The sequence below is a fragment of the Dipodomys merriami genome, unplaced genomic scaffold (genome assembly GCF_024711535.1).
Source record: "Dipodomys merriami isolate MVZ:Mamm:240054 unplaced genomic scaffold, mDipMer1.0.p SCAF_16, whole genome shotgun sequence".
Taxonomy (NCBI): domain Eukaryota; kingdom Metazoa; phylum Chordata; class Mammalia; order Rodentia; family Heteromyidae; genus Dipodomys; species Dipodomys merriami.
The window spans coordinates 8,837,474-8,865,018 of record NW_027202937.1 but is presented as its reverse complement, the minus strand read 5'-3'; the positions used below and the strand labels follow the sequence as shown (position 1 = coordinate 8,865,018).

Sequence of the window (27,545 nt, the reverse complement as noted above, 5' to 3'; positions counted from 1 at the left end):
CAGGGGTGCCGTGTCTCCTCCCTCACAAGTAATGACTCCAGCCTGTTTAACAAGGAGCTGTGCTCCTTGTGGGTTCTGACTGGAAAGCAAAGAGAAGGACACCCAACAGGTGGTACCAGAGCATGAGAGCACACAGGACCACTCAGGATATATGCAAACAGGATGAAGCAAAGGTCTAGACTTAGGTAATAGTTTCTACCACATTTCCTTAGGCTAAATTCCTAGTGGTAGAATTACTGGGCCAGAAAAAAAAAAAAAAAAAAAGAGCATTTTTACAGGTTCTTAATCTTAAAATCCTAGTTTATCTAGTAGATAAAATACCCCAAAATGTATCAAGACAACTTATTCTTACATTTGATCAGACTTTAATTTTCTTAGCTCAAACACAATGTACATGATCAATTCCAAAATATGAAATACGAACATATGCAAGTGATTGCCAGTGGCTCATGTCTATAATCTTACAAATCTGAGGATCAAAGCTAGCCTGGGCAGGAAAGTCTGTGAGGTTCTTATCTTTAATTAACCACCGAATGGCCAGAAGTTGAGTTGTGGCTCAAGTGGTAGAGCCTTGAGCAAAAATGCTCAGGCACAGTGCCCATACCCTGAGTTGAGGCCCAAGACTGGCACCAAAAAAAAAAAAAAAAAAAGTACAAATATAAGTAATTTTATAAGTATATTAACTACATTTAATTATAGTCAATTTGGAGGGAGAATTATGAAAGGGGTGATGTTAACCATGATACATTATACTCATAAACTGATGGTTGAATCAAAACCCCTTTGTACAACTAGTTAGGGTAATTTTTAACATCAAAATATAAATAAGATGTTCTGAGTTTCAAACACGTAGATGGGCTACTTATTTATTTATTTATGTCGGTCATGGGGCCTGAACTCTGGGCCTGGACACTGTCCCTCAGCTCTTCAGCTCAAGGCACCACACCACCACTTCTGGCATTTTTTGCTTATGTGGTCCTGAGGAATGGAACCCAGGGCCTCATGCATGTGAGGCAAGCACTCTACCACTAAGCCACTTTTCCAGCCCCTATGTGGGCAATTTAAAAAGTTTAAAATTATACAAATGCACTATGCTTTTTCTTCTTTCTGTAGGGCCATATGTTTTTCTGATTTAAAAATTATACAATACATTTAAAAATGTAACGGTAGTACAAAGGGGAAACAGAAGCTGGGCGCTGGTGGCTCACATAATCCTAAGTACTCAAGGAGGCTGAGATCTGAGGATCATGGTTCAAAGCCAGCCTGGGAAGGAAAGTCCACGAGATTATTATGTCCAATAAACCACTAAAAACCTGGAAATGTGCTGTGGCTCAAGCAGTAGAGTGCTTGCCTTGAGCTGAAGAGAACAGGGACAGCGCCCAAACCCAAAGTTCAAGCCCCCAAACCGACAAAACTAAACAAAACAAAACAAAAAAACAAAGGGGAAACAGTTGAATTTAATCATCTAATACTTTTGTTTAGCCTAAAGATTATAAAGAGTACCTTAGAACATTGATGACATATATTTTTTTTCCTTAAAAAATGTTTAACTGTAAAACATATCAAACTTATCCTGCTCACCACTTTTCAGTGTAGAACACAATATGTTAAGTATATTCACACTGTATGCACTCAATCTTCACAAGTTGGTCATTTTGCAGATCTGAAACTTTGCACCCATTAAACACCTCCCCCTTTTTCCTCTTCCCTTGTGCCCTGAAAGCCACCATTCTTCCTGTTTTCAGGACAGAGACCACTACAGATACCTAATATAAGTTTGGTTATAAAATAATCTCTTTTTGTGACTGATCAATTTCATTTAGCATAATGTATAATGTCCTCAAGGTTTGTCCTACATTAGGACTGAATAATATTCCACTAAACTGGTATGTTACGTTGTATCTGTTGGGTTCCTTCAACATTTTGGTTATTACGGATAATGTTGCTTTGAATAAGTGTGTATAAATATTTCTTTTAGGCCTTGCCTTCAATTCTTTTGGCTCTGGGTTCAAGCCCCAGGACCAGAAATAACAACAACAACAAACATCAGGAGTATATGAGTCAAGTGATAAAGAGCACTTTTGCCTAGCAAGTGGTAGGCTCTGAGTTTAAATTTAAACCCCAGTCAGCACTGCCAAAAAATACTAAAAATAAAGTAAAACTTTAAATGGGAATTAGACTTCAATAATGTCAAGCATAAAAGAACACTAATTTTGCCTTTCATAAGCCCTGTCAACCATGATGAAAAAACTGTCTGGTAGAGAACAGGCTCTCACAGCACATACTGCTGACCTCCCAACTGAAAGCTATAAAAAAAACTGTTTATGGCTGGGTGGAGGTGGCTCACGCCTGTAATCCTAGATACTCAGGAGGCTGAGATCTGAAGATCGAGGTTCAAAGCCAGCCCGGGCAGGAAAGTCTGTGAGACTCCTATCTCCAAATAACCACCATAAAACCACCAGAAGTAGTACTGTTGCTCAAGTGGCAGAGTGCTCACCTTGAGCTGAATAGCTCAGGGACAGTGCCAAGGCCCAGAGTTCAAGCCCCACGACTGACAAAAAAACAAAACAAAACAAAAAACTGTTTATGATGTACCTGTTAATATTTATTGTAGTAAACATTAAAGTTGTGTAGTAATTTATTTCAAGTAATAACAACCTCATGTTAACATAAAGTATTTGTTCTAAAACAAAAATTAGAAGAAAGGCATCCTCTTCTAATTTTCTAGCTAGAGATGTGGCTTTAGTGGTTAGTGGTAGGTACATGCCTGTATAACAAGCATGAAATCAAGTTCAAATCTACTAGCCCCACCCTCAATGGCTTTCATTTTCTTAATTTCACAAATGTAAAATTGACTTAATATAGGACAAATAGATTCTGTCTCCTTATACTGTTTTATCCCCCTCAACCTCCTGAGTGCTGGGATGTTGGATTACGGTCATGAACTATAATGCCTGGCTGGATTCCATTTCTACTTCTACATTCATCTTTTATAACTTTAAGTGAAATATAGGGGGAAAAAATACAACCTACAAAGAGATAGTTGGAAAAGGTTTAAAGAGCAATTTTAATAGCCTTTTCAAATTAACTGTTAATATACATCAAAAGTTCGTTTCACTAAGGATAGTTACAATAAGAAGTGTAAAAGTTTATCACTAAACTTTTTATATTATGTCGGACTTAAAATGGACTATTTATTCACATATAACCATGGACATCTCGTAATATTCACTGAGAAAATACTGGCTCACTGAGTAATTCAGACTTTTCAAACTGTGACACATTTCATTGTATAATACTAAAAAGTCACATTCATTAATACCCGCTGATTTCATCAGAAATGTCTCAAGTTTCAGGAAGCTGTCAAGCTCATTGTGGCATACACCAAATTTTCAAAACTGTAATTTTTATTTAAAAACTCAGTAGCAAAACGTAAGTTGTTTTCTTGGAAGAGACAGGCAGACTTCATTCATTTTCTAGAAAATACCTGCCAAATTCTTAATAACCAAGTTTGAATAATCACAGTTTTCCCTTTCAAGTAAAAAATAGTATTTCATGGAAAAATAGTACTTCAGCTTGTTTGGTTCTCAGCCAACACAAGTGCCCAAACACTCTTCTTGGCATACCATGGTGCCACACGCACAGAGCTGCTACTGGTATGCTTCCCCGGCTGGGAAGAGTATCAAACCCATATGAAACTCAAGACTGAATTGTAATCCAGGTTGAGTGGGGCACAAACACAAGACCCCATTTGAAAAATAAAGCAGAAAGGGGAAAAAAAAAAAAAAAAAGAAAATGATAAGTGTAGCTCAAGTGGTAGAGCACCTGTCTAGTGAAGGCTAGGCCCTGAGTTCAAACCCCAATAGCACTGAACCCTCTAAAAGAGGCAAGTAATAGCTTAGTTTGTTATGAAAATAACTGAACTCCTGAAAAGAATCTCAGAGACTCCCATGCTGCTAACTCTCTGAAAATACTGCTTTTGACTAAGGACAGATTAGGTTCTACTGTTCCTATAAAATACAGATAGTAATAAATCTAAGCAAAATATATCCCCCCAAAACATCCTCTTACCTTTGCCAAGACTAAAAACAAATGGTTCATTTCTATCATGACTGGAATCAAACTTCTTTCCATTGGACAATTTTCCTTTGTAATGGACATAAACTTTGTCACCAATCATTGGCATCTCTTCACTGTTCCCTGCTCTCTTGACAATCTAGAAAAGATAAATATCAAGAAACAGGTGGTAGGGTCCGAGCTGGCCGGGCCGCGGGTCCCCAGCCACTGTCGCGAGCTGCTGTGGAATGGGGAGCTCGCTCACGCAGGGAATCATGCAGAGAGCCTCACGGCTGAAGAGAGAACTTCAGATGCTAGCCACAGATCCTCCCCCAGGCATCACATGCTGGCAGGAAAAGGACCAAATGGATGATCTTAGAGCTCAAATATTAGGTGGAACCAACACACCTTATGAGAAAGGTATTTTCAACCTGGAAGTTATCATTCCTGAGAGGGTGCCTGGAGACCATCCCTCAATATTGCTACTGTGTTGACCTCTATCCAACTGCTCATATCAGAACCCAACCCTGATGACCCACTCATGGCTGACATTTCCTCAGAATTTAAATATAACAAGCCAGTTTTCCTCAAGAATGCCAGGCAGTGGACAGAGAAACATGCGAGACAGAAACAGAGGGCCAGTGAAGAGGAGGTGCTTGATGATTTACCAAAGACCAGTGACTGTGAAGTCTACAACTCAGTACAGAAAAGGAAGGCCAGGCAACTAGGAGGCATAGAAAAGAAATTTCACTCTGATGTTCAGGAGGTTTTTCTTGATCCATCTTAGTTAATAAGATCTTTGACAAGATCTTATTTGCTTATTTTTCTTGAATGTTTTTCTTTGTATTTGGTGACATAATTTTTGTATTCTGTAAAACAATACTGTATTTATGTATTCTGATCGACAATGATTCTCTTCAGTTTGTTTTATTTATGTTGTATATATGTTTTGAAACCTTTTTAATCTGAAAAATAGTCACTTAATGTTGTGTATATTTTTATCCTAAGTATGTGGGAATAAACTGGCAAGAATTCTAAAAAAAAAAAAAAAAAAGAAAGAAAGAAAGAAAAAAGAAAAAAAAAGAAACAGGTGGTAGAATTTCTGATTTCTATTCAGAGAATAAAAAGGCAACACAGCAGGCTGGGAATATGGCTTAATGGCAGAGTGCTTGCCTAGCAGAAGCCCTGGGTTCCATTCCTCAGTATCATATGGTAGAGTGCTATCCTTGAGTAAAAGAAGCTCAGGGACAGTGTTCAGGCCCTGATTTCTCCTTTTTGAAGGCTTCCTTCAGCATTCTCTCAATATCCCTTCCAGTTAGAAACCTGTCTTTTCTAAAGGCTACCGTTAATTTTACTGCTTACTGTACTATTCCCTCAAAAAAATTAGCCAATAAATCTAATAGTCTATACTGACACAAAGATCTTTCAAAACACAAACTTGTGAGGTAGGCAGCTTCATACAAACTATACTACGAAGACTATGAGACTTTTAAAACAGTCAATGAGAGAACTCAAGTGAAGTTTCAAAAGTATGCTTTTACTTACTTCCCTCCTTTGTTAAAAATGCTACCTTCACAGGTTGGGAAGGTGGCTCAGTGGTAAAGTGCTTGCCTTGCATGCATGAGGCCCTGGGTTCCATTCCTCAGCACCACATAAACAGAAAAAACAGGAAGTGGTGCTGTGGCTCAAGTGGTTGAGCACTAGCCTTGAGCTAAAGAGCTGAGGGACAGTGCCCATGCCCGGAGTTCAGATCCCATAACCAACAACAAAAAAAAGACAAAACAGTAACTTCTATCAATATTCTGCCAGTTTGGTTTGATTTCATAAAGCCAATATCTTGGAATAACATGTTATACTTCACATTATTTGAAAAATGTTCAATCTGTAAAAACCATTAGTATCACTAGGCAGTTTGGTGACATTGAAAAACTTGTTTTCTAGTAAAGGAAATGCCAAAGAAAAGTTCCAAGCTGAAAAATATTTAGCTATCGTAAAATCCAGTATATTTATTTTGTTCTTGGCAGAGCAAGCTGCTAATGCAGTTGGTCATTTCTTGGAAAAGAAAATTCAATCCAGGCATGTGGTGGTATAATTTATTCTGTCAATCATCTGTGCCAAATTAATCATTTTTAGTAGATAGCAGAGGATAGTAGCTAACATTTAATGCATATCTTTCTTGGAGAAGGGCTTGAGCTTTCATTTGAAGAATACAATTATTTGCTTTTAAATTCTAGTAAATGTGTTCCCCAACCCCACCCCACATAAACACTGTGAACTTAAATTCCACAATTTTCTTAGCTCAAAAGCCCAAAAATTCTTTCAAGCAAAAGAAGCATTGTTACTCTCATGGGACTGCAAAAGAAAAAGGTTTCAAAAAAAACAAACAAACAAAAAAAAAAAACACACCCCACAAAACTAATCTAAAAGTGTGTGTGATATCTAGAAGTCTAGGCTCAGCCAACAGTAGGAATTTGCATTGCAAGGACTGTACACAAACAACTCGGCACATGGATGAATGGCTACTTGAAGCCAGGGGGCCACCTGCAAAAGGCAATGATGTTATCTATTACCTGTGGTTTATTCCTTTATTTTGCAGTGTTGAGGATAAAATGCAGGGCCTTAAACATACAAAGCAAATGCTGTAGACTTTCAGTCCTTGGGTGCTGTGGTTTTAATATTGTTTGTCTTTACTAAAACTTAGATTGGGAGATAAGGAAGTGTGTGTGCGTGTGCGTGCGTGTGCCCTGGGATTTGAACTCAGGGCTTGAGTATTATCCCTGGACTTTTTACCTTTTTGCTAAAGGGTAATAATACTCTATCACTTGAACTAAGCTCCAATTCTGGGTTTTTTGGCATGCTTACTTGGAGATATGAGTCTCACAGACACATTCCTGCCCACGCTGGCTTCGAATTGTGAGCTCAAGCCTCCTGAGTAGCTAGGATTATAGGCATGAGCCATTGGCACCCAGTAGGTGAGGTCTTCTTCTTCTTCTTTTTTAAGTCATTAGTATAAAGGGGATGTACAGAGGGGTTACAGTTACATAAGTCAGTAAAGAGGAGGACATTTCTTTTCAGACAAAGTCACCCCTTCCCTTGCTCTCTCCCAGATTTTCTCTCATGTGGTGAGGTTTTTTTTTGTTTTGTTTTGTTTTTTTTTGCGGTGAGGTCTTTTAAGAGGCGATTAGGTGCAGAGGACAAAGTCTCATGCCTGTAATACTAGCTACTCTGGAGACTGAGATTTTAGGGGAGTAGTTTAAAGCCAGCCAGGCAGACAAATCTAAATGCCTTTTTTTTTGGGGGGGGGGAGTGTCAGCTGTGGGGCTCAGGGCCTGTGTGCTGAAACAGATCTTTTCTGCTCAAGGCTAGCGCTCTACCTCTTCAGCAAGTGCCACTTCCATTTTTAGAGTGGTTAATTGGAGATAAGAGTCTCACAGGGACTTTCTCATGGGGACTTTTCTGCCCCAGCCGGCTTCTAACCCAGATCTTCAGATTTTAAGCCTCCTGAGTAGCTTGGATAACAGGCACGAGCCTCCAGCACTCAGCTGAGTGCTGAGTGACTCTTTATCTATAATTATAAGCTAAAAGCTGGAACAAGAGGCATGGCTCAAGTGGTAGAGTGCCAACCATACACAGAATAAGCCAAGTGAGAGAGCATCTATGTCCCACAGATGTAGAAGCAGCAACTACTTAATGCACAAAAGCTATTTCACCTCTCAGCTTCAGTTACTGACTTAGGAAATTGAAGATTCAAATGTGTTTTGCTTACAGTGAGAAGTGTTTGAGAAACAAATTTAAAAATACGAAAATTAGGGGAGGGAAGGAGGTAGAAAAACGAGGCAGTGACTAACAAGTTTGACAAGAAATATACTCACTACCTTATTTACGTAACTGTAACCCCTCTGTACATCACCTTTTAAATTAAAATTTAATGGGCGTGGAAGGTGCCTCAGTGGTATAGAGTGCTTGCCGTGCATGCATGAGGCCCTGGGTTTGAGTCCTTAGAACCACATTAGCAGAAAAAGCCCGAAGTGGTGCTGTGGCTAGCTTTGAGCTGAAGAGCTCAGGGACAGTGTCCACAGGCCCAGAGTTCAGGCCTCACAAACGACAAAAAAAAAAAAATGAAATTTAAAAAATGAAAAATGATTAACTACAGTGCTTTAATAAATAGGAAAATTAATCATAAGGTATGTTTTCTGATAAAACTTTTTATTCCACTCCCAAAGTCTCCATGGTATACAGTAACTCTACTTATATGTGAAAAATACAGGCGCGAGCCACTGGTACCTGGCCGAAAAATCCTTTTTAAGCTTCCAAACTAGCTTTGTTGTCCTCTAAAAAGTCTTTAATATTGTCATTATAGCTAGCTTTATTATACTGAAATGATACATTAACTGAGAAGCATGGTGGCACATGCCTGTAATCTCAGCACTTAGGAGGCTGAGTCAGAAAGATTATAATTTTGAAGCCAACTTGTACTACATTACATCCTGTCTCAGAAAGATATATTAAAATCAGAACTCATTTGTACACTGAAAAAAGAGGGGTTTTTTGAGTCAGGCATAAATAACTTGGACCTGAACTCTAGGATCTGCCTTTTATTAAGATTTATAAGATTGGAGCAAATTAATTTACCTAGCACAGCTTCCATTTCACCATGTACAGGCAGGATCAAAATGAAAACCTCAGTACTACCAAGGTGAAACATGAATCTAGCTATAGTGCTTAGCACTTGGTAAGCCTGAATAATATTACCACCTGCCCCCACAACAACGTGTCTATGACCAATCTTTCCAGATAGCATATTTGCCTGTGTGTCATTCACTTGTGTCCTTACCTTTAACACTCCTCTGTCTTTTTTGGAGGTAATGTCCTCTCCCTGTTCAGCAATAGTGGCTGCTGGGTTTTCTCCATTGTTCTTGGCACCCTCATCAGTAGTCATTGTCTTTTCTAAGTGGGAAACCTGCCAAGAAGAAACATATTTTAAACCAGGCATTGGTGGCTCATGTCTGTAATCCTAGCTACTCAGGAGGCTGAGATCTGAGGATCATGGTTCAAAGCCAACCCAGGCAGGAAAGTTCGTGAGACTCCTATCTCCAATAAACCACCAGAAAACGGGAAGTGGCGCTGTAGCTCAAGTGGTAGAGCGCTCGCCTTGAGCTGAAGAGCTGAGGGATAGCACCCAGGCCCAGAGTTCAAGCCCCACGACCGACAAAAAAAAAAAGAAAAAGAAAGAGAAAGAAAAGAATAGAAAGACAAGAATAAAAGGGGGGCTGGGAAGGTGGCTCAGTGGTAGAGTGCTTGCCTTGCATGCATGAGGCCCTGGGTTCGATTCCTCAGCACCACATAAGCAAAAAGAAAAAAGCCGGAAGTGGCGCTGTGGCTCAAGTGGTAGAGCGCTGGCCTTGAGCTGAAATGCTGAGAGACAGTGCCCAGGCCCAGAGTTCAAGCCCCATGACCGACAAAAAAGAAAAAAAGAGAGAGAAAGAGAGAGAGAGAGAGAGAGAGAGAGAGAGAGAGAGAGAGAGAGAGAGAGAGAGAGAGAGGAAGAAAAGAAGAAAGAAATGTAGTTTAGCTGTGGAAAATATCATTTCTTTTATCATCTTTTTCAATGCCCCTTGGAACTAAGCTTTTCTTAAGATTTATATGAGGACCAATATAAATAGACACCAGAAATGGAAAACAAAGCATTTGCCTGGGCTGATGTAGCTCAGTGGTAGAATACTTATTCAGCATGTGCAATGCCTTAGGTTCAAACCCTGGCAACATGCACAAGCTTTTGCTATGATCAGGTATTGATTTATCAGGCATATAAATAAAACACCACCCAATTCTTCTATTTCCCATCTGGTTCGAGCTCCAAACTAGAAAGCAATACAAATTAGGTTTGTTAGTAATTATATTCCTGAATGTGACTACACAGTAGCAAACAGTCTGATAATCTTAAAAAACATTATTTTTCAGGAACCCTATTGCAATGTTGGTGGAACTACAAACTAGTACAACCATTCTGGAAGGTCATTTAGAGGTTCCTCAAAAAAAAAAAAAAAAAAAAAAAGAACCTCTCTATGACCCAGGCGTACTATTTTTGGGCATCTACCCAGAACATCACAAGTGAGGTTACGGTAAAGACACATGTACACCCCATGTGTATTGCTGTACTGTTCACAATAGCCAAGTTATAGAAACATGCCTACAACAGATGAGTAGATCAAGAAAATGTGGTATATATTCACAATGGAATTTTACTGATCCATTAGCAAGAATGGGATTGTGTCATTTGCAGAGAACATATCATGTTAAGTGAGGTAAGCCAAGCTCAGAGAGACCAATGGCCCATGTTTTCTCTCATATGTGGAAACTAGATCTAAAATATAATTGGACATGACAACCTATACAGGACTCTAGGCATTCATGCACAGTCAGAGTAAAGGAGGATAGCCTTAGGGGAGGAACCCAAAGTGTAACTCCTCTGAACATTTAAAATACTATTTATTGAAACAAATTCCAGGAAATGGAGACATAGTTTTTGTTGTTATTGTTGTTGGTGGTGGTGTTTTTGCTTTTTGTTTTTCTTTTCTTCTTGTGTGGGGTGGCACAGAAAGAAAGGAAGGCTGAGCAAATGCAATCATGCTATTCAGTATATATTATGTAGGGAATGACCTATGTAATTTGTAGGGTAGGATAGGAGAAGGAAATCAGGGAAAGTGAAAGGGTGACACTGTCCAAAAGAAGAAATGCACTCATTTTCTGGCTTATGAAATAGTAACCCTCTAAACAACACCTTAATAACAATAAAATTATATTAAAAAAAAAAAACACTGTTTATGGAAGTGGCACTGTAGCTCAAGTGGGGGAGTACTGGCCTTGAGCTGAAGGGCGCACAGACAGCACACAGGCCCAGAGTTCAAGCCCCATGACTGACCAAAAACAGAACACTTTCTAAAACCATATTCTGAATAGATAATTAAAAAATTATCAGGTGATCTGACTTTAAAAAAAAGCTCTTATCATAGTGGTAAGAACAGGCTCTAGAACTGGACTGAGTCTGAGTCCTAGCTTCAGCTACTGGCATCTACAAATTTTGCTTTGTTTTAGGTCTCACTACATAATGTAACATAGGCTGCCTCAGCCTACTGAGCACTGGGATTACAAGCTTGAATCACCATTCCTGGCTTGCAATTCACTTAATAGTACCTATTCTTAGTTGCATGTCTGTAAAATGGGCATTTTCAACTGTTCATGGTGTTACTGTAAGGCACTAATAAATAGCATACTTACGAGATTAGCAGCCAGACACCAATGGCTTATGCACTGAAGCCTTAAATAATAAGTAAGGACTTACTATCATTATTGGATCTTTTCAGGGCCAGTTTTCATCTCCTACTTAGAATATCCACAGAACATGGGTTTACTCTCTGGCATTGAGTATATTTTAGGATCTGATAGTAACCTGGCTATTATATCTAGTTTCCACTACTTTGCTACTTAAAGCTCTTATTGTGGCCAAACTAGACATACAGCAAGCTCTGCATATTCCCATAACCATGCTTTGGTTATTCTGATTCTTCTTTCCCACTCATATGCTACTTCCTTCTTAACCCCTTGACCCTGTAAGTGGGAGTTATTTTGCCCCTTTGCTATATTTCCTTAGATCACCCTTCAATTTGGTGACTATAAGACATTCCAGTTAAATTTATAAAAGGTCTTTTAGAGCAAGGCCCATTCTTTATTTGTAGATCTCCTAGAATGCCTCTAGCTTTGAGAATGATTAAAAAACAAAGTTTTAGAATTTAGAATAAAACTTGAAGTTCTTCCTCTACTTCTAACAAACTATCTGTAGTTGGCTATTTGAGCTTCTCTAAACTTTTTCCTTTTTTAAAGATTACATTAGCTATACTGGGAGAATTTTGTTGTTATTTTTAAACCTTTTTCACTGTGTAATTAGTATTAAAATATACTATTCAAGCAGGGCACCAGTGACTCATTGCCTATAATCCTAGCAACTCAGGAGGCTGAGATTTGAGAATTGCAGTTCAAAGACAACCCAGGCAGAAAAGTCTGTGAGACTCTTATCTCCAATAAACTACTCAGAAAAGCCAGAGTGGTGCTGTGGTTCAAGTGGTAGAGTGCTAGCCTTGAACAAAAGAAGCTCAGGGACAGTGTCCCAGAGTTCAAGTCCCAAGACCAGCAAAAAAACAAACTACACCTACACCTACACCTACACACACACACACACACACACACACACTATTCAATCTGGGCGCTGGTGGCTCACACCTGTAATCCTAGATAGGAGCTGAGATCTGAGGATGACAGTTCAAAGCCAACAGGGGCAGAAAGTCTGTGAAACTCTTATCTTCAATTAACCACCAAAAAAGTCAGAAGTGAAGCTGTGGCTCAAGTGGCTGAGTGCTAGTCTTGTGCAAAAAGGCTCAGACAGTACCGGGCCCTGAGTTTAAGCCCCAGGATCACTACAAACACAAGTGTGTGTGTGTGTGTGTGTGTGTGTGTGTGTGTGTGTGTGTGTATTCACTATTCAACTTGACACTGATGGCTCATGTTTGTAATCCTAGCTATTCATGATGATGAGATGTGGAGAACTGCAGTATGAGGCCAGCTCAGGCAACAAAATTTTCTAGAGTCTATCTCCAAAACAATCAGCAAAAACCTGGACTGGAGGCATGACTCAAGTGGTAAAGTGCCAGCTAAAGAAGAGTTTGATTCCATGTACTGCCTTCCCCCCCCACCCCACAAAGTATATTATTGAAATATAACATTCATTTATTTATTTATTTTTGTCAGTTGTAGGGCTTGAACTCTGGGCTTGGGTGCTGTCCCTGTGCTCTTCAGCTCATGGCGAGTGCTCTACCACTTGAGCCACAGCGCCACTTCCAGTTTTCTAGTGGTTTATTGGAGATAAAAGTCTCACAGACTTTCCTGCCCAGGCTGACTTTGAACCTTGATCCTCAGATCTCAGCCTCCTGAGTAGCTAGGATTACAGGCTGGGCCAGCAGTGCCCGCCTATAAGCTTTTATTGTTATTGTCAGCTTTTATTGTTATTGCCAGACACTTGCATGCCAAGAAGCTAATCGATGGGCTAAACAAAATATACCTGGCCACTGCCACACAGCTCTTTGATTGAGCAGAAGGGGAGAAAAAAAATCAAGAAATTAAAGTAAAGAATAACAGCCCCTGCCCCGCCTTGTTTTTTGGAGGTTCACTAATACACAGGCTAGCATCAAACTCATAAGCCTGCTTCAGCTTCCTGAACGCTAGGATTATAAGCATGCTCTCCTCCCCAGCTAAGAATTAACCCACATTAGGCTAAGAACAGACTATACCCAAGCTTCAACAGCCAAAAGAGCTTTTGTGTACTTGTGAAAAATGTCTTACTGGTATCACCAACAATTAAACAATTAAAACATAGATTGTACTGTTTTAGCTCATTTCCAGACAGCCAAAGTTTACTTCAGTGTCAACAAAGACACAATCGAACTGCTGTGCCCTAAAACCTTCAAAACACCAAAATCCAGGGGCTAAGCCCCTTTGCTTTATTTTCTAGCACAGTTTATACCAAATAAAAGATTCAAATGTTTGGCTCAGGGTAAGTAAAAGGCCAGAACAAATCGTTCTCAAACAAACAAAAATTAAGTACCTAGCTGTACACAATGCTGGGCTAGATAATCAGGAAAATTAGATGAGCAGGGTTGGTTCTCAGCTTCTATAAACCCACTGTTGATAACATTTTTCTGATATATGGAAACTTTTAGAAAGCATTTCAATAGCAGAAGGAAAGATCTTTTAAATATTTTAAGGGTTGTGGATTATATTCCCAGGAAAATACCCATGTGCAAAACATATTCTGGGGCTTTATAGATACACTGACATCCATCAATCGTCCCCAAGACTTATGGCACCGAACAATTAAAACCCAGTGAAAATTTATCTTTACACCTCACAAATTACTTTTTTTTTTTGGGGGGGGGGGTTGGTCATGAGGCTTGAACCCAGGGCCTGGGTACTGTCCGTGAGCTTTATCTCTCAAGGCTAGCACTCTACCACTTGAGCCACAGTGCCACTTCTGGTTTTTCTGGTGTTAATTGGAGTTAAGAGTCTCACAGGTTTTCCTGTCGGGGCTGGCTTTGAACTGCAATCCTCAAATCTCAGCCTCCTGAGTAGCTAGGCACAGGTGTGATGAGCCATTGCCCAACTTTAGATTACTTTTTTAACTGATATTTAAGACACACAAAAAAAAACCATACTGTGCCATTTACTGTCAAATCTGTGTGTGTATGTGTGTGTGTAAAAGAGACAGACAGACAGACAGACAGACAGACAGACAGACAGACAGACAGACAGACAGAATGTGCAAATGCTGTAACGAACTAAAGCACATCACTGAGCAAACAAGATCCTGGCACAGACACTAATGGCCAAAGCTTTCTTTTGAATGCTCATCATCTGAAGTTCAGCCAAGGTTTTGAATGAAAGTACTGTTTTGTTTTGTTTTGTTTTTTGTCGGTCGTGGGCCTTGAACTCTGGGCCTGAGCGCTGTCCCTCAGCTCTTCAGCTCAAGGCTAGCACTCTACCATTTGAGCTACAGTGCCACTTCCTGAAAGTACTGTTAATCAAGAAATATTTCTGTTGGGTTTTAACCTTACTGATTTGAGAAAATGACTTGCTTAAATTTAAATAGATAGGTAACTTGTATTAGTAAATTTGCTAGCTTTGTAAATGGGATTTGGTAAGGAAATGTGTTCTTCATTTTTGGTTCCAATACTTTAGGAGTGACAAGTATGCTTAGTAATCTTCGAAGCCTATTCTTACTGAGTCTGAGTGCATAGGAAAAGAAGCACCACAAATAATTAAACATAAATAAACATCAAAAAAAGAATAAGAAAACAAACTTTTCGTAGCTTTCAAAAATATCTGAAAAATATAGAAAAAAATTAATTTTCTCAGTGTATCCTCTTAATTCCCAATAGGCCATTTGGAATTCAGGTTTTTAGATTCAAAACTAATATATAAACAACCTTCTTACTTTATTGTGTGTTATACAAGAAAGACAGTAAGGGCAGAAAATTCATAAAATCCCTTAAGACAAAGTGGGAAAGTTCTACTGTTTCTACAGGATTTATTCCTCTTCCTCCCATCATCAGTTTACCCTGGATTTAAAATCACTATGTAGCTATGGCTATTAATCTATGATAAAGCTTACTGAACTACAGTATGCAAAGGGAGTAAGTTGGTCCCCAGTACATCAGAAAGGAACACACAGTTCCTTCTGCTATAGACGTGCCAGATAAGCATGCACCTCCAAAGTGCTCATCAGCAAATACCTGACACACTACAGGAAACCCAGAAGACGTTTGGTATTTCATCATCATGGGACTGAAAACTTCCACTAATACAACCAAATTATTAGATTTACCAAATGAGAAGTTCTTTTAAAGCCCTGTTTAATGACTCCCCAGGCATAGTACTTACTGTGTTGTTCTCCTTGTGAGACTGTGGATATCTACCATCAGATCATGCTACTAACAAGTTTAGTGAACTTAAAAAGAGCTACTCATGCCTGGATTCCATCCCCAGAGTACCTTGATTTACCTGATCTAAAATGGGGCCAGGGAAGCAATGTCAAGGAGCTCATTAGATGTTTCCAATCAGCAGCCAGATATGCTTGCCTTTTTTCCTCTCTCATTTTTCTTCTTTGTCTTTTTCCTCTAGATTCTAAGAGATTTTCTTTGGTGGAATTTTTAGATCATCGTTTGGTCATCAGTTATATTTAATATTTTGTTTAGTCTGTTCCAGGGATTTTAAACAATTTGACTCATTTTTCTTAGCATTCTGTCTTTATTTTGCAGATGCAATTTTCCCTGAAATCTTCCTGAGGTAACTATTTAGACTAAAATGGGACATTTCTTATGAATAAGTATTCAGCTAAGAGCTGTTTTAAAAAGGAAAAGGGAGGTGGGCACCAGTGGCTTATGCTTGTAATCCTAGCTACTCAGGAAGCTGAGATCTGAGGATCTCAGTTCAAAGCCAGCCCAGGCAGAAAAATCCCCATGAGACTCTTCTCCCCTATTAACCACTCAAAAACTGGAAGTGGAGTGGTGGTTCAAACTTGTTAGCTTTGAGTGAAGGAGCTCAGAGACAGTGCCCAGGCCCTGAATTCAAGCCCCACAATGAAAGAAAGAGAGAAAGAGAGAAAGAGAGAAAGAAAGAAAGAAAGAAAGAAAGAAAGAAAGAAAGAAAGAAAGAAAGAAAGAAAGAAAGAAAGAAAGAAAGAAAGAAAGAGAAAGAAAGAAAGAAAGAAAAAGAAAGAAAGAAAGAAAGAAAGGAAGGAAGGAAGGAAGGAAGGAAGGAAGGAAGGAAGGGAGAGAGAAAGAGAAAGAGAAAGAGGAAGAGAAAGAGGAAGAGAGAGAGAGAAGGAGGGAGGGAGAGAAGGAAGGAGAAAGAAAGGAAAAGAAAAAAAAAGAAAAAGGCATGGGGGTGAGGGGGCTGAGAAGGTGGCTCAGTGGTAGAGCGTTTGCCTTGCAAGCATGAGGCCCTGGGTTCGATTCTTCAGCACCACATAAGCAGAAGAAGCTGGAAGTGGCACTGTGACTTAAGTGGTAGAGTGCTAGCCTTGAGCTGAAGAGCTCAGGGACATCACCTAGGCCCAGAGTTCAGGCCCCACAACCGACCAAAAAAAAAAAAAAAGAAAGAAAGAAAGAAAAGAAAAGAAAAAGAAAAAGGCATGGCTTCATTGGCAGAGGGCCAGCAAAACATCAGGTACAGAATTCAAGTCCCAATCTCACACAACAAAAAAAAGAGGATGATATTGTCCAAAAATGTATTCTTCACCTGACTTATGTAACTGTGACCGCTCTGTATCTCACCTTTATGATAACAATAGAAAAAGAAAAAGAAAAAAGGGAGAAGAGTGCTGGTTTTACGTATTCTCTACTATCTCCTAAGGGTACTAGGCATGGTAAAGGCTAAGAAAGTCAGAACTGGAAATAAGAAGGCAGTATGCACTGAGTAGTAAAGCTAAGAAAGTTGCAAAAGTGAAAGGGGTGACGTCTGCTGTCTGCCATAGGGCTAGGTAGAGGAAAACAAGAGGTTTTGCATGAAAGAGGGAATGGAGAGCGCAAGTTGCAGAGGAAAGAGCCAGATATGCATAGATATATAGAGTAGCGTGGAGGGAAATGAAAAAGTAATGACTAGAAAAGGAGGAGCAAGGAACAGATTTGCTCATCAAATAAACATTCCAGATTCCTTAAGTTGCAGCTATATTAATTGTGTGGCTAAATAAAACTATTTCAAAGTTCTTCCTCAAAAGGATGCTCAAGGAAATGTTTAAATAAAATTTGGCAAGTACAGCTGGAAGCCAGTGGTTCACTCCTGTAATTCTAGCTAAGAAGGTGGAAATCTGAGGATCTCTGTTCAAAAGCAGCCTGAGCAGACAAATTCAACACGCACGCACGCGCGCGCACACACACACACACACATGCATGCGCACATGCAACCACAGAAGCAAATTCATGCTATAAAAATATGTTATTTGTAGCCAGGTGCTGGTGGCTCACGCCTGTAATCCTAGCTACTCAAGAAACTGAGATCTAAGGATAGTGGCTCAAAGCCAGCCTGGGCAGCAAAATCCCTAAGACTCTTATCTCCAATTAACCACCAGAAAACCAGAAGTGGTATTGTGGCTCAAGTGGCACAGTGCTTGCCTTGAGCAGAAGAGCACAGGAATGACGCCCAGGCACAGTTCAAGCTCCACAACTGGGGGTGGGGGTGGGGGGGAGTTATTTGTGACTGGTGCCAATGGCTCATACTTATAAGCCTAACTAGTCAGGAAATAGAGACCTGGGGATCCTGGTTTAAAGTTAGCTTAGGCAGACAAATCCAAAAAACTCTTATCTCCAATTACCAAAAAAAAAAACTGTAAGTGGAGCTGTGGCTCAAGGTATAGAGCAAGCCTTGAGCAAAAAAGCCAAACCTGAGTGTGAGATTCTGCGTTTAAGCCCTAGCACCAGTACAAAAATAAGTAAATAGATAAATAAAATCTATTCAGTAAAGAATCATTTAGCAAAATAAGCTCTAAAAACATCCAAACAACTGACCTGGGGAAAAAAAATCTGTAAATGTCTGTCTCTCAGTGCTGGGAATTCATCCTTTAAAACTATTCTTGACCCTGAGAAACACACATTACTGTGGCTAATCCTGTTGGGTAGTTCTTTCTCTCACTGGGTAGTTACTATATAATACATTCACCAATAGTGACCAATACTCATCTTCAGACTTCCGGAGCTCTCCCCTTGTGCATCCCTCTCTGCCTCAAATTCTGGCCACCTTGTCCTCCCAGTACTCCAGCTCCACTTCCTCAACTCAGAGAAGGCTGGGCTCTGCCCTGCACACTAGAACTCTCTCCAAGCAGTGAGCAAGTATAATTGCAGGTTTCACCTGTTTGTCTCTGTCTTCTGAGTGGTCATCCTGTGCTGTGGTTGTTTGGTGCTTGAAGATGTTTTGTCTGGGGCTTTTGTTTGTTTTATGACTGCAGCCAGGAAGGTAAATCTGATCTCTGTTAACTTTGTGCTGTCCAGAAGTACAAGCCCACCAATTCTACTCTTAAGCCAGGAAAAGACATAGATACCAAGAATGGAGTTTCAAAATAGAAAAAGTGTCTTAGAAAATAAACACTCGCAAAACAAATTTTGACAGTGCGAAATCTGAAGGGTACACCTTTTCCATGACACTACAAAAGTCAAACTGAAAAAAATAAAATAACTGAAAATTTAAAAAAAAATTATCCAGTCAGGTGCTAATAGCTCGTACCTGTAATCTTAGTTACTCAGGAGACTGAGAACTGAGGATCACAGTCTGAAGCCAGCCCAGGCAGGAAAGTCGTGAGACAATTATCTACAATTAACTTCCAAAGCAAGGCTAGAAGTGAAGCTTTGGCTCAAGTAGTAGCATTCCAGCCTTGAGCAAAAAAGCTCAAAGATCCTGCATTTAAGCCCCAGGACTAGCACACAAAAAAGAAAAAGAAAAATAAGTTTCTCCTAAAAGTGCTTTATTTTAAAAGCAGTCAAAACTATGTTTTATACACATTTCTAGAAATCCAGATAACTGCATATCTTATTGTTTCTTTAACCTATATAAGTGGTTATGTTTAAAAGTTACACGGAATGAAAAATTATAACTTTATATTCTAAAAGACAACTTTAACTTAAAAACTATTTTTCTCCTTTTTCTTTCTCTCCAACCTGTCCCACCCCCATTTCTTGAGAAAGGATCATGCTATACAGGCTAGAGGAACGCACTGTTCTCCTGCCTCAGCCTCCCAAGTGTTAGGATTACAGAGTGTATCTGAAAAATATACTACAGAGGAAATCACAATGCTTCAAAGTCATAATGCTATAAAAGTTGGCTTTGGGCCAGGAATAAGTGGCTCATATCTGTAATCCTAGATACTCAGGAGGTTGAGATCTAAAAATCAAGGTTCAAAGCTGGACTGGGCAGGAAAGTCTGTAAAACTCTTACCTCCAATTAACTATCAAAATGCCAGAAATGAAGCTGTTCCAAATGGTAGAGTACTACTCGCCTTGAGCACAAAAGCTCAGGGACAGCGCCCAGAGCATACACACACACACACACACACACACACACACACACACACACACACACACACACACACACACACACACACACACACACACACACACACACACACACACACACACACACACACACACACACACACACACACACACACACACACACACACACACCCTCTGTACATCACTTTGACAATTTTTTAAGTTGACTCTGGTTGCTGTTGGTATTAGTAGACTTTAACAGATCTTTAAAGTTTGCTTTTGTTTTAGAACAAAACTTGAACAGTCTACCCTTAAAGAACACATAATCTCTCTCTTCTGTCTCCTCTCCTTCCTCCTTACTCATGCTAGGCAAGGGTCCTGTCACTTGAGTCACACTCACATATTATTATGTGAGCTGTATTCCAACAAAGCCACATTTCCAGCCCCCTAACAAAGCTGTAATAAAAGGTATCTACAGAGTTAGGGGACTATAACTCAGGTTATACATTGCTTCCGATTTATTTATACTACTTAACATTGCTATAATATTTTTTTTTGACAGCTTTTAACATGTCCAAGAGTTACAGAAACAGGTCTGCTTAAATGAGCATCTCAGCTTGACAACAGCAGCTATAGGATTTGGGGCAAGTCATTTAACTACTTTTGTTTTGTTTTGTTTTGTTTTGTTTGGGTCCGGTCGTGGGGCCTGAACTCTGGGCCTGGGTGCTGTCCCTCAGCTCTTCAGCTCAAGGCTAACACTCTACCACTTGAGCCACAGCGCCACTTCTGGCTTTTTTCTTTTTGCTTATGTGGTGCTGAGGAATTGAACCCAGGGCCTCATGCGTGCAAGGCAAGCACTCTACCACTGAGCCACCTTCCCAGCCCCCATTTAACTACTTTGTGCCTCAGTTTCCCTTCTAAATGATGAGGCTTACTACCACTTCTTGTGATTCTGAGGAATAAATTTAATAAGGCACATGTCACACATTAGTGACAGCAATCATCACTGCAGTGGTTGTTTTAGTTTATATTACTTTCTTTTCTTTTTTGGTTTTGTTTCCGGTTTTTTTGTCTGTCCTGGGGCTTCAACTCTAGGCCTGAGGGCTGTCCTTCAGCTCTTCAGCTCAAGGCTAGTGCTCTAGCCATAGCACCACTTCCGGTTTTCAGGTGGTTAATTGAAGATAAGAGTCTCACGGACTTTCCTGCTCAGGCTGGCTTTGAACCCTTGGTCCTCAGCTCTCAGCCTCCTGAGTAGCTAGAATTACAGGCATGAGCCACCAGTGCCCAGTTGAGCTTTATTTCAAAAGAATAAGGAACTGAAACATTTTAAAGAAAAGATGTGACTAAAAGAGTGGCTTACAAAGAAGTCAGGAGGCCTGGCTCAAGTGGTAAGAGCATCTGCCTTGCAAGCATAAAACCCCATTTACTCTTCAGTAGTGCCAATAAATAAATATTGGTAAATTTGTTGAAGGGAAAAAAAGAAGTGCCCTACAATCTCCAATGGCTTCCAATCTCACCCCAAATAAAATCTCAAATCCTTCTCATGTTGAAAGCTGTTGTGTGCTAATCACTGGCTAACTTCGAAATTAGTTTCTACCATTCTCCCTTCCTCACTCTGCTCTAGCTATACTTGAATTCTTGTTGTATCCTGCCCTAATATGCCTCGCCTCAGGGCCTTTGCACCAGCTATTCCCTTCACCTAGAACACTTCTTCCAGAAGGCTGTGTAGTGCATTCTTTCCTTTCCTCGGGATCTGACAGGCTTTCCCTGGTATTTGCTATAAAAGAACAAGATAGTGCTGCAGTCAGCCCCACTATCTGCTCCCGCTCACCACCTGGCACTACGTTTATTGCCTGTCTTTCTCCACTAGAATGCAGGACTTACAATATATTCTCTCAATAACCGCCCATCAGTGAAACTAAGGAACAGAGAAATTAAGTAGTTTACTAATGAATGGTACACTGTTACCGAACAGCAGTACTGGGTAGAAAAACTCCAGAGCCTATATACTAACCATACCACGTACAGACCATCTAGCACTATCACAGGTCCTAGGTTATCAGAAAATTGCACTTTGTATCCTTAGTGATAATGCAAACTGGTATAATAGCCTTAAAAGCAAATGTGTCAGTATCTATCAAAAGTTTAAACATCCTTCAAAGCCCAGGAATACCACTTCCAGAAAAATATTTGTAGACAGTCTCCCAAAAGGGATTTTTAAACATATTGTTATAATAGAACTTCAAGGATCATTTCTGCACTTGAACACCACACAGCAAAAATAAAGAATCAGTTACATATGAATTGATATGGAAAATATTTAAGAATGGAATGGAAGAGGGGCTTGTGGAGTGGCTCAAATGGTAGGCCACCTGACTAAGAAGCATGAGTCCCTGCACAACTAAAAAGAAAAAGGACTGGGAAGGTGGCTTAGTGGTAGAGTGCTTGCCTTGCATGTATAGGCCCTGGATTTGATTCCTTAGCACTATATAAAGCAGAAAAATCCAGAAGTGGTGCTAGTTGCTCTAGTGGTAGACTGCTAGCCTTGAGCTGAAAGCGCTGAGGGACAGCACCCAGGCCCAGAGTTCAGGCCCTACAACTGACAAAAAAAAAAAAAGAAAGAAAGAAAGGAAGGAAGAAAGGAAGAAAGGAAGGAAGGAATGAAGAAAGAAAGAAATAAACAAACAAACAAAAGAAAAGCATTAAAAAAAATCAATTTATAGCTGGGAGCCATCTGTAATCCTAGCTACTCAGGAGGCTGAGATCTGAGATCTGAGGATTGCAGTTCAAAGCCAGCCCAGGCAAGAAAGTCCATGAGACTCTTATCACCAATTAACCACCAGAAAACCGGAAATGGTGTTGTGGCTCAAGTGGTAGAGCGCTAGCCTTAAGCTGAAGAGCTGAGGGACAGTGCCCAGGCCCAGAGTTCAAGCCCCACGACCAACCAAAAACTAAATAAATAAATAAAAATCAATTTATAGAACAGAATGTAAAATAATTGTTCTAAGGGCTGTACTCAGTGGCAGGGTACTTCCATAAGGTTGCAAAGTCAGCTTCCTAGATGAACAGACTAATAGACAGATGCATAAATGAGTAGATAAAATAGATGCTCTATTTGTATAAAGAATGTAGATTCAGCAGGGCACCAGTGATTCATGCCTATAATCCTAGCTATTCATGAGGCTGAGATGTGAGGATCCTGATTCACAACCCAGACCCACAAATCTTCCATACCTTTTGTTAGTATTATGCTTACCTTTGGTCCTCAGCTCCACCCAGATCTGGGCCTCTCTCCCATTCCTGCAGTTCCCTCCATACAGCTGGCCCCTCCCTCTCTATGCCCAGACCCACCTGAACTTCCATCTACCTCACTTCCTTCCCTCAGACTCTCCTGCTACCTGGATGGGGACAGAGGCCATGTGCTCCCTCTTGGGGGAAATATGGCTCCTCTAATAAACCTTGTAATAATCTTTCTCCTGTGCCTGCCTGCCTCTGCATGGTTCCCTGGGATGGATGTGTGGTCTCTTCTTTCATCTTTATTATCTTCAATTAATCAGCAAAAAGCGGGAATTGGAAGCATGGCTTAAGTGGTAGAATACCAACTGTGAACAAAAGCTCAACCAAGAGCAAGAGGCTTTGAGATCAAGCCCCAGTGTAGGCACTAAATAAATAAATATTTACTTGTAAATGCAGAGAAAATATCTAGTAAAGAAATTTTAAAAATATTTCTGAAGAATGGGATTCAAAAGAACAAATGAGATTTTTTTTTTGTTTTGTGTGTACATACACAGATATCTTTAAAAATAATTAGTTTAACATCGGAGGGAAACTAAGGGGAAGACACAGAAACAGGGAAACTGGAAAACATACAACAGTGGGACCCATCAGCTGTATAGTACATTGATCAAAACAAACTAAGCCACTCAATGGCAGCAATGGGAGGGAGGGAATGAGTGGGAAAGAGGGAACAGTTGACACTAAGCAAAAGGAAAGAAATGTACATATCACCTGATGTAGAAGAAATAACTATTGTCAAAGCTCATAGAACTCATAAACTTTATGGACCACGATAAAGACAATTTGCCCCATGAAGGTTAGAATGTGTTTGTGACTTTACCTAAGCATCACTATCCCACAATACTGTGAAATTTATGTAATCACTTAATCACAATAAAAAAAAAAACAGCAAAAAAAAAAAATTTTTAGCCAGGCACCGATGGCTCACACCTGTAATCCTAGCTACTCAGGAGGCTGTGATCTAAGGACTGCGGTTCAAAGCTAGCCCAGCCAAGAATGTCCGTGAGACTCTTATCTCCAACAAACCACTAGAAAACCAGAAGTGGTGCTGTGGCTCAAGTGGTAGAGCACTCACTCTTGAGCTGAAGAGCTGAGGGACAGCGCCCAGGCTCCAAGTTTAAACCCAGGACTGACCAAAAAAAACAAACAAACATAGTTTATTAAACTTCAATTTTCATGAAAAGAAGCATTGCCCTCATAAACTGATATGCTTAACTGAACCTTTTTGGACAACTACTTAAAGATAATAAAAATTTAAATAAAAAGCAAAGAAAGGAAAAGAAAAGAGAGAAAGACAAGTACACCTAAGACAGTTAACTTTTTTTTTTTTTTTGGTCGGTTGTGGGGCTTGAACTGTGGGCTTGGGCGCTGTCTCTGTGCTTTTCAGCTCAAGGCAAGCGCTGTACCGCTTGAGCCACAGCGCCACTTCTGGTTTTCTAGTGGTTCATTGGAGCAAGGAGTCTCGCAGACTTTCCTGCCCGGGCTAGCTTTCAACTGGGCTAGCTTTCAACCGTGATCCTCAGATCTCAGCCTCCTGAGTAGCTAGGATTACAGGCGTGAGCCACTGGCGCCTGGCTTAAGACAGTTAACTTTAGATGAAAATAATTGACCCCAACTGTCTACCATGTAGCATATTGGAGCTACTCGTGCTTAATGAGAAACATACCTATTCATTCAACTATTTATGGAATGTTATGTGCCAAGCATTGTGTCTGATGATCCTGACATAATGGTGAACAGGAAAGAGGCCTTCTGGTCTCTGCTTTTCCTGTTTCCCCTGTACTTAAACGTACAGGTCTGTATTTTCATTATGCCTATTGGGCCTCTCACTAACAGGACCATTACACCAAACAAAAAGAATGCTTCTTAATTCTTTTAACCCTTTCACAATTAATATTTAGTCTGTTTTTTTGTTTCGTTTTTTGAAACAAGGATCTCTATAATCCAGACTGGCCTCAAATCCATGTTTCTCTGGCATCAGCCCCCTGTGTACTATGATTATAGGTGTGTGTCATGTCTGGCTTTTGTAAACTTTTTTTTTTTTTGGGGGGGGGGCTGCTGGTAGTAGGGCTTGAACCCTGGGCCTGGGAGCTGTCCCTCAGCTCTTCAGCTCAAGGCAAATGCTCTACCACTTGAGCAACAGTGCCACTTCCGGTTTTCTGGTGGTTTACTGGAGATAAGAGTCTCACAGGGGCTGGGAAGGTAGCTCAGTGGTAGAGCGCTTGCCTTGCATGCCTGAGGCATGGTTCGATTCCTCAGCACCACATAAGCAAAAAGAAAAAAGCCGGAAGTGGCTCTGTGGCTCAAGAGGTAGAGTGCTAGCCTTGAGCTGAAGAGCCGAGGGACAGTGCCCAGGCCCAGAATTCAGGCCCCACGACCGGACTCAAAAAAAAAAAAAAAAGTCTCACAGACTTTCTTGCTAGGGCTGGCTTTGAACCACGATCCTCAGATCCTCAGCCTCTTGAGTAGCTAGGATTACAGGTGTGAGCTACTGGTGCCCAGGTGTTGTAGTTCATTTTTTAAAATTTTATTTTAATGTAAAGATGCTATACAGAGGGGTTACAGTTATATCAGTAAGGTAATGAGTACATTTCTTGTGGAACATTGTTACCCCCTCCTTTGTTGTTCTCCCATTATCCCTTCCCTCCCCCTGTAATTAATTCTTAAGGTTACTAAAAGCACAATTTCTAGGAAGAATAATGTAACACCCTTTCAAATAAATTAAAAAATGGCCTGAACCAGGCACTGGTGGCTCACACCTGTAATCCTAGCTACTCAGGAGGCTGAGATCTGAGGATAGTGGTTCATTCAGCCCAAGCAGGAAAGTGCCTGAAACACAGGAAAAAAACAGAAATGGGGCTGTGGCTCAAGTGGTAGAGTGCTAGACTTGAGCAAAAGGAGCCCTGGGACAGTGCCCAGGCCCTGAGTTCAAGTCCCAGGACTGGTAACAATAACAACAACAACAACAAAAAGGCCAGGACTATAGTCCTGAGATCAGGAGCTTGAGATCTGCGGATCACAGTTTTTTTTAAGCCAGCCCAAGCAAGGAAAGTCCATTAGACTCTTATTTATCTCCAGTTAGCTACTAAAAAGCTGGAAGTAAAGTTGTGGTCAAGTGGTAGAGCACTAGTCTTCAAGAAAATAAAAAAGCTCAGTGATAATATCTAGGTCCTGAGTTCAAGCCCCATAACCATTAGGGGAAGGGGTGTGGGGGAAAAGCCTAGATGTTAAATGAAGTATAAGGGAAATTAGATAAAAACATTAAAACCTGGTGTTGGTGGCTCACGCCTATAATCCTAGCCACTCAGGAGGCTGAGATCTGAGGATCACAGTTTGAAGCTGGCCCTTGCAGAGAAATCCCCAAGAGATTCTTATTTCCAATTAGCCACTCAAAAAACTGGAAGTGGAGCTGAAGTTCAACTGATAGAAGGCTAGCCTTGAGAACCAAGAGGTTCAGGAGCAACATCCAGGTCCTAAGTTCAAGCTCCACAACTGACCAAAACAAAAAACAAAAAAATATAGGAGCTGGGCGCCGGTGGCTCACGCCTGTAATCCTAGCTACTCAGGAGGCTGAGATCTGAGGATCGAGGTACAAAGCCTGCCCGGGCAGGAAAGTCCGTGAAACAAGATCTTATCTCCAATAAACCACCAGAAAACCAAAAGTGGCACTGTACCTCAAGTGGTAGAACGCTCACCTTGAGCTGAAGAGCTGAGGGACAGTGCTCAGAGTTCAAGCCCCATGACCGACAAAAAAAAAAAAAAAAAAAAAAAAAAAAAAAAAAAAAAACCATATATATATATATATATATATATATATATATGAAATTATTTTCTTCATCAATTTACTGTTTCCTAAAATGTTTCTAGAATGAAAGCATAATGTAAGAATGGGAGGCATGGCTCAGTTGGTAAAGCACCAGCCAATGAGATAAAATATCAGGTACCGACTTCAAGTCCTAGCCTTAGATAAAGAAAAAGAAAAAAGAAAAAGAAAAAAATGTGAATTATTCTGGAAGAAAGCTCTGCACTGCAAAGACAGACAAGCTGTTGCATATAGCCAATGCCTTTCCTGCTAGACCAGGCTCCTTAGGTTCTGGACTGGTTGACACACTTGCTTTTGTAGGCCATCCCCCATTCCTGATGGAAACAGCCTCACAGGGCTTTCCTCTAGAAAGCTAATGTTTCTTACCCCCTTGGCTGTACGCAGTCATTGACAATTAGCACCTTCTACCCCCTTGGTCACTATAAGAGTTCATGAGTGGGGCTGGGAAGGTGGCTCAGTGGTAGAGTGCTTGCCTTGCATGCATGAGGCCCTGGGTTCGATTCCTCAGTACCACATACACAGAAAAAGCTGGAAGTGGGTGCTATGGCTCAAGTGGTAAAGTGCTAGCCTTGAGCTGAAGAGCTCAGAACAGGGCCCAGAGTTCAAGCTCCATGACCAGCAAAAAAAAAAAAAAAAAAAAAAAAGAGTTCATGAGTGATGAATGGATCCAAAAATTGTGGTATCTATACACAATGGAATATTATGCAGCCATTAGAAATGACAAAATAATGGCATTTTCAGGAAAATGGATGGAGCTAGAAGGAATCATGTTGAGCGAGGTA

The 27,545-nt window shown here is 40.4% G+C and overlaps 1 protein-coding gene and 1 pseudogene across 2 annotated transcripts in view; one reads left to right on the top strand and one right to left on the bottom strand.

Moving 5' to 3' along the window:
• Positions 1–27,545, bottom strand: part of Fkbp5 (FKBP prolyl isomerase 5) — a 103,652-nt gene that overhangs the window by 49,334 nt on the left and 26,773 nt on the right. For both annotated transcript variants that reach the window (XM_070023900.1, XM_070023901.1), the window contains exons 2-3: positions 8,891–9,016; positions 4,072–4,216 (exon numbers count right to left, since the gene is read on the bottom strand). In XM_070023900.1, coding sequence (XP_069880001.1) covers positions 4,072–4,216; positions 8,891–8,995 — 250 coding nt within the window. In that variant the 5' untranslated portion in view covers positions 8,996–9,016. The remainder of the gene's footprint in view (positions 1–4,071; positions 4,217–8,890; positions 9,017–27,545) is intronic.
• LOC138828134 (ubiquitin-conjugating enzyme E2 T pseudogene) lies at positions 4,212–4,953 on the top strand (annotated as a pseudogene).